The sequence below is a fragment of the Anolis sagrei genome, chromosome 3 (genome assembly GCF_037176765.1).
Source record: "Anolis sagrei isolate rAnoSag1 chromosome 3, rAnoSag1.mat, whole genome shotgun sequence".
Taxonomy (NCBI): Eukaryota; Metazoa; Chordata; class Lepidosauria; order Squamata; family Dactyloidae; genus Anolis; species Anolis sagrei.
In genome coordinates this window covers 108,126,986-108,134,933 of record NC_090023.1, presented here as the reverse complement: position 1 = coordinate 108,134,933, position 7,948 = coordinate 108,126,986, and the positions used below count along the sequence as shown (strand labels likewise).

The following is a 7,948-nucleotide window of genomic DNA, read 5'->3' as shown; positions in this document are numbered from 1 at the left end:
GCGGGACATAAGAGATAAATAAATAAATAAATAAATAAGAGATGATAAATATAATAAAATAATAGCAATAATGATTGAAAATTTTGAAGTACCTCACCCTTCAACTAAAAATACAGGCAGTCCCCAAGTTACAAACAAGATAGGTTCAGTAGATTTGTCCTTAAGTTGAATTTCGATGTGAGTCAGAACAGGTACCTTTTAAAAAGGTAACTCCAGTCAAATATATATATCTTTTAGCATTAGATAGCACAGTGAATGGTTAATTCCCCTGTGGTGTGTGTTTTGCTGCCTGTGCCCCTCTGTTCAGAAGATTTCAGCTCACTTTCTGTCCCTGTGATAATTGGATTTTGAAAAAAAATGGCTTCTTGTGGAAACAAGGGTTGTTGATAAAGCTTCAGTGGAGATACCTCCCCCACCCCAATAATAACACTTCCAGGAGTGAACTTCATTTCCTGGGGTAGATTTCTTTCACTTCATCATGTCTCACCCAGCTCTTAACTATGAGTAGTTTGTAAAGTGAGGTGTTTGTAACTTGGGGACTGCCTGTACTACGATTCCAAATATGAAGCGTTTTACTTTCTTCTCTCCATAGTTTGGTTTTCATAATAATCTTGCCTGGTGAAAAGGGCTGCAGATTTTGAAACCTTGCATATATTTCCATTTCCTTTTTTTGTTTGGTCTAATAATAGTGTTAACAGAATATGGTTTTGGTATTGGTTTTAAAGCCAATGCAGCTATCTCTCATTTTTTACTGATTAACTAGTAGTCAATTCAAGAATGGCCATCAGAATGGGGAAAAAAGCAAGTTATATCCCCATACTAAAAAAGGGAAACGCTAAAGAATGCTCAAACTTTTATATAGTGCCACTTACAGTGGCCAGTAAAGTAATGCACAAGATCCTGCAAGGTGGATTCCAGCAATACATGGAATGAGAGTGTCAGATGTACAATCTGGGTTTAGAAAAGGCAGAGGAACGAGAGAGCAAATTACGAATACCTGCTGCATAATGGAGTAAAACGTGTATTTCTGTTTTATTGACTATTCTAAAGCCTTTGACTGTGTGGACCATAATAAATTGTGGCAAGTTCTCAGTGATATGGAGATACCAAGCCACCTGTCTCCTGAGGAATCGACCGAGTATCAACAGTAAGAACAGATCATGGAATAACAGTCTGGCTCAAGATTGGAGTACGGCAGGGCTGTATACTCTCACCCTACCTATTCAACTTGTATGCAGAAGACATGCGATGTGAGGGGCTTGATGCATTCTAGGCTGGAGTTAAAATTGCTGGAATAAACCTGAACAATGTAGATACCACTTTGATGGCTGAAAGTGAGGAGGAGCCAAGGAGCCATCTAACCAAGGTGAAAGAAGAAAGTGCAAAAGCTGGGTTGCAGTTAAACATTAAAAAAACCCCAAGATTATGGCAACCAGACTGGAGGGAAGGATATTGGAGGCAAGGATGAAGTACTTTCGCCACATAATGAGAAAACAGAATACCTTGGAGAAAATAATGCTTGGGAAAATTGAAGGAAAAGGGGAAGAGGGGACGACCAAGGGCAAGATGGATGGATGTTATCCTTGAAGTGATTGGCTTGACCTTGAAGGAACTGGGGCAAACTACCTTGAAGGAGCACATGGTAAACTACTGAATCCTCATGTCTATGCCCTATGGAGTAGCAGAGACCCGTGACTTGTGTGGAGGGAATAGATGATGGCACCTCCCTTGTGCTCTGAGGGAGTTGGGAAGAGTGGAGAGACGGTAGAGGAACTGAGATAGATTGTATTGTTGTGTATATAGATTTGTATATATCTTCTGAAGCAACTGAAGATAATACCTTCCTGAATACTGCAGTGAATTAATGTCTGTATGTGGACTCCTACTTACACAGTGCTGTTCCTGCACTGCTCAGGGAACCTGGGGCCTGACCGGCTCATGGCTTGGGGGTACTTCCAATACTCTACAGAGGTAGAGGAAAATACCTGACACTACCAAAACCCAATAAAGATTTTTTTTTAAATAAAGGTACCCAAGGAAGTACAAAATGATATACAATTTAGTAAACCATACATAATATTCATTGCTAAAAGAAATATCCACCCGTAATGTTTTCTTTCTTTGTCTCATAAGACACAAGCACACCAGAATTAAAATAGTCCCCAAATAAAAATAGGAAATTTGCCTTTCAGATTGGTGCACTATTGGGTTTCATTTGTTGGACTGTAGCACTGTGATTATATGCAAACAAAACCTTTATCTTTTATGGTACTTACTCCTAGGTAAATGAACATTTGACAGCCATCTTAGCAGATCTAGAAGTCATTGAAGCTGGAAACCAATGAAAACAAGCATTTCTTAATAAAATCAATGGGGGTAATTGTATTAGTGGCTGTCCCTTAGAAATACGCCAAAGACTCCATTTTTTTCATCAAAATTTTAGATTGCATCACACACAACCACACTTTTCAGAAATAAACATTTCTTTTAATTGGCAAATACAACACACAATGCAGTTCATTAGTATTTAATTCAAGGATTATTAAGTAACAAATACATAAAAAACTGGCATTCAATGGCAGTTCAGGACACAAAATACAGTTCTTTCCCAGCTTCCATGTTGGAAGATGACTATCTTATAGTTTTTCAATGTACTATAATGCAAAAGAAACAAAACCACAACAAAAATGTGTAACCGCTTTTATAAAATAGAGATTGCATGAAACCGTATGTTTGATTTTTATGGGATTTGAACATTGTGGGGCTGGTAAGGAAACATTTACGTACAATATTTCTTTTATGCTCCAGACACTTGGAGAATACTAATGTCTTGTTTAGAACCACTATTATGCAGAGGTACAGAACATCACATCAAGCTGAGAGCTCATTGCGTATGGTCCAAAAACAACCCCGTTTATACTCTAAAGTCTGTCAAATTACTTAGGCTTTGATCAAAGCCCAGCATGCACTGACCAAAACCTTTAAAGAGAGGCTATGACGTACAACTAAACAGCAAAATACGTATAATGGCCTAAATCTTACTGTGAACAACACTCCTTTAAGTGCAAAGGGACTTTCTTTCCCTACCCTCCACACTCCACCTGAAAAGATGGTCTGGAGAGCTTCCTATCACTGCAAAGCAGCTTTTGAGGATATATAAAGAGCTAAGGAAGCAGGGGGAATGGCTGCTCCTCATGGTTCTGCTGAAAGCAGTAGTTCTGGCAGTGCAACAATCCTGGCAGTAATGCATAAGTGTGTGACTGGGAAGTTCTACACAGTCCATTAAAATAAACTGGAATTGGTGTCCAAAACACCGAGTCACTTTGGCAACAGGAGGACATCCTTATTGTCCAACCACACTGAAGACAGTTCAGCGCCATTAAGTAAGGGCTGAACTGCCACCTTCCCATCAGCAGCAGAGTGGCCTATCTTTGGTTGGGTTTTTTGTTGACCTCCTATGTCTTGTGATTTACAAAGGAGGGTGGAGTGAGTGAAGAGTAAAAGCCCCTCTTTCTGTTCTCCAATACTCCTTTTCAAGTCACAAGACATGGAAAGAGGACAAAAGATAGGCCATCCTGTCAATGCTGTAGCCAGCAGTGACTCGGTATGAGGTCGGTAGAATATGGGCCTCTGCCTAAGTAGGGGAGGAGTGGGAAGGGACAGCCATCCTGCATTCCCGGGCCACCTGACTCCAGGGAGCGCATGATGGTTGTTGGGACACCCATGGCTGGTTCTGTGTAGGAACTGGCTGCAGGTATTTGGACTGCAATGACTCAGGTGGAAACCTGAATCCTGGTGCAGGATTTGGGCTTTCCACTAAGTTATATTAACCTGGGGTACAACCACATTAATGGTTTTTCATTTTGTGGCAGCCTGTGGACTGATCCGAGCCCACACCAGCATAAATGGCAAGTGTAGAGGGGGCTCAAATCTATGCAGGTACACATAGATTAGTTACACTTGGGTCAACTGAAATCTAGGGGATGTAAGACAGCATTAGTTCACCAAATCAGTCTGGGTTCAAGCTACTGTGTTTGTATATGGGATGGGGACTGATGTGTGCGTATCACGTATACTTGTATCTTTTCTTCATTCCTAACCCTTAACATTTATTTGCATGAATGAGGTACACAACTCATTTCTCTTCATTTACACTCATAACTGTATTAACAAGGTACAGCCATGTGTTAACACAACTAAAAACAATAACGACACACATATCATCACTTTTCTTCCACACCTTTTATCCCATCCAATCAGCTAGAACTAGGAGAACACACATTTCTGTTTTGAACACTTCAGGGCAGAATGTCTTCACAACATTTTTGTCCAAGACACCTTATGTATTCCTTGTTGACAGGCCCCCTTCCCCAAACACTTTTCCCCTGAAAAGTTAAGGCAGCACTGTCTCCTGATTATAACAAGCCATTCCCAAATTACAGCTCTCTCCCACTTCAGCTCGCTTTGTATGGAATGTAGTTTTCCTACATGGATAGCACTTCTGTGTAGGATGCAGAAACCATGTGCAGTAGGAAGCACAGTGCAAGAATTTTCCTCACTCTCATCCATTTCTTTATCTCAAATATACTTGTATTAATTTTGCAGCAGCCAGTCTCTCTAGGAAAGGTATTACAAGAGAATACAGCAGTTTCCAGCTTTTCATATTTCCCTGAGGATGAACCTGGTAAGGTTCAAAACAATTCTATTTCATAGGAAGTCCATGTTAACCTATCGGTAGATTTTTTTTCTTTCTACTGTATGTGCACAGAGTCATACAGATACAAATGCTTTTATCACATATGACAAAACCTTTGCCCATGGTATAAGCATCTTCCCCTCCCCAACATAGTACAAATGAAGGAAGTATGTTGCATTTGAGGTGCAAAGCCTGCTTACAAAAGGAAGAAAAACCGTATCTGAAATATCCAAACCAAGTTATGTACAAGTTGCACATTGTCTCTTCATTTTGACGTGTATCGTTCAAGATTTATGGCACCATTTTATAGCAAAAATAGAAACGGACTGAATACCTTGGTTGAAACAACTTCTTATCTCAAAAATATTAAGGAGTACCATTAAACATTATAATTTCTCATAAAAACCCAACTTTTCTCCAAACATTATCCTTCTGATGTTAAGACTGAAATATCGCCCTCTTCTACCTGCTTTGGAATGCAAGTGGCAGTGTGGAGAGGCTGTACCCAGACAAGAAGGGCTTCTCTCTCCTAAAAAGCAGATGCTGAAAAGTCTTCTCAAATTACTCTGTGGCATAACACAAAAGGAGTCAGCCAGTCAAAAACAAGAAGTTTAGAAAAATGCGTTTGACCACATAAAAGATTGTGGAAGATGCCAAAGAAGTCCACAGACCTTGATCATTGAACTGATCACTAAGTTCCAAGAAACCAGGTCAACACTTTTTTTAAAAAAAACCCAGAACAAAACACAACATGTATGACAAAAACCGCCAAGAAGGCAGAGTTCCTTCATCTGTTAATCCCAGATGAATAAAGTGCATAGCAACTATTGTAACAGTTCTTGACAAGAGAGAGAAGGAGACGAAAAGAGAAAGAGAGAAAGGAGAACAATTAGCAAGCCTTGGCAAGCTTGAGACTTGTTATGTACATCTTGCTACAGCTGGCTTTTCTCTTTGTTTGTTTTTCAGTTCAACCTTTCAGTAACACCATCTTGTGATTTCCTTCAAACTTCAAATGGAATGGGCTGAGATTTCTGACTGCTGCCGTATATAACTCTGGAAGCTCTTGTCCCCAATAGGATGTTCCCTACAGAACGAACAAGGAAGGACAAAGGAGAAGATTGGTACATGTACGTTAAATTATCCAGAGTAGGAGAAAGAGGTAAGGTAAAAATATCAACACCAGCAGCTACGAGGGTTGAATAAAAAATAATGCCTCCACTTTCGTAACTCTTCAACAGATGGCAGTACTAGTATGCGGCAGGTACTGGCTTGTTCAGTAGACTCTCCTCTACAGTTCCATTTTGGTGGGAATCTTTAGCATTGAATGGTTGTGTTGGTAAAGTGCAAAGTATGGAACCCTGCGCAGAGGGTTGGTTAATGCAACTTAAGCAACGTGCAATCATTGAATTCTTGACAGCAGAAGGTGTCACCTCAACATCTTTAAACTTACTTGCCTAACGACGCACAGTACTCACATCAATACAATCACTAAACAATACAATCACTATACAATAAACAGCTTGCATTCTCTGATGAATCTTCTTTGGGGTTCTTGACCTTCTGCTGTCAAGAATTCAATGACTTCACGTTGCTTAAGTCACATTGACCGACCGTCTCTGCAAGGTTCCATAATTTGCACTTTAACAACACAATTGTTCAATGCTAAGGCTTCCTGCCAAAATGGAACTGTAGAGGAGAGTCTACTGAACAAGCCAGTACCTGCCGCATACCAGTACAACCATCTGTTGAGGAGTTACGAAGGCGGAGGCATTACCTTTCATTCAACCCTCGTAGAAGAAGTTTGCAGCCCCAACAATATATTGAAGTGCAGCAATAAAGTACACAGAGTAAGCATTTTGTTGAATTAAAATCCATTTTTTTTCTTACAGCTAAAAAGGCATGATGCACCATACAGATGCTGAATGACCCAACTTCTGACCAAAGGGAACACAACTAATCTGATGGTTGGAGTAACAGAGCTATAACTTGGGAATATTATAAGTTTCACAGGCCCCACGTTGAACATCTCCCCAAAGAACTCACTCCAAGCTTCCACAAGGGGATTATCAAATTGAGTATGATGGGAAGGCAGGCCAGTTCTACCCGGCCAACTAAATTTGTTTATTTGTGTTATGGAATCCTTATTTTTATAAATAGTATTTCTACCATTTCTAAGAATTGAGTCTCAAGAAAGGGAAATCACAAGAGAAAGATCTAGAAATGAAGATATTAATAAAAAGACAGAAATTGTACAGGCAAAAGAAGAGAAACTAGAAATTCCACGTACAGTACGAGTAGCCTTAGTGTAAAAACAGAGAACGAAACTAATAAAAACAATGAAGATGAAGAGTTGGTGGAAGTACGGGAAGTAATTGAAATCCCCAGAAGATCGGAAAGGGCTAATAAACGTGTACCACAAAAGATTTATGGTTCTAGAGGTAACATTTAAAAGAAAAATTGAATTGTAAAATCCTGTGAATTTAACAGCAAATTGTGTTTATGTATGTATGTATGATTTAAACTGGGGATTTTTGCAATTGAAAATAGAAGGCGTGTCAGAAATATTAAAAATTAACTAGTTATTTTTAATTACAGGCACTTTTAATTACAGGTATTGAGAGTTCATAGGCCGAAGCCTGTGAGAGTTAAGGGACCAAAGTTAGTGTAGTCCTAAAGAGAGTGAGTAGGTCGAAGCCTGTTAGAATGAGTGTTCTGAGAAGTGTGAGGTAAACCTCTGTGTGAGAGAAACCTCGTGTGAGAAAGCTCCCCTGTGAAGGCTGTTGGGTGTAAAGCTATTATGTATTTGCTTATTTGTGTTATGGAAATCTTATTTTTGCAAACATATTATTTTGTTATAAAGAAAGCCTCCTATGGACGAGATAGCATTGGTTTCTGTGTTTTTGTTCTTTCTATCACTTTGGGCTACTGGTGCTGGGTCATGCTGATGCTAATAAGTTACTCTGCTGTGCATTTATGAGGAGGGTTTTTTGTTAATAAGCCCACTTGCCCAACAGAGATTACCAAATTGGATGTGATGGGAAGACAGGCCAGTTCTACCCCAACAACTAAATTGACCTCCATGGCACCAAAAGCTGAGATGAAAGAAAAAGTAAATACAAAATTAACACCCTTATCACCAGTAGCAAGTCTGCCTGCCCAAGTAGTGAGTGAGAGTAGGAGTGCCCAGACCCATAGCCCGGGGGGGGGGGGGGGGGAGCTTGAGGGGCTTCACCCCCCCCCCCCCAAAATTCT

General features: G+C 39.9%; 1 protein-coding gene and 1 long non-coding RNA gene across 3 annotated transcripts in view; one reads left to right on the top strand and one right to left on the bottom strand.

Annotated features, from left to right (window-relative positions):
- Positions 1–2,465: 2,465 nt before the first annotated feature.
- The window catches only part of RASA3 (RAS p21 protein activator 3), a 169,112-nt gene continuing 163,629 nt past the window's right edge, over positions 2,466–7,948 (bottom strand). For both annotated transcript variants that reach the window (XM_060769666.2, XM_060769667.2), the window contains one exon: positions 2,466–5,780. In XM_060769666.2, coding sequence (XP_060625649.1) covers positions 5,705–5,780 — 76 coding nt within the window. In that variant the 3' untranslated portion in view covers positions 2,466–5,704. The remainder of the gene's footprint in view (positions 5,781–7,948) is intronic.
- Positions 5,770–7,576, top strand: LOC132771530 (uncharacterized). The gene is made up of 2 exons (XR_009631081.2): positions 5,770–5,855; positions 6,586–7,576. It is a non-coding gene; the product is annotated as an uncharacterized lncRNA (long non-coding RNA).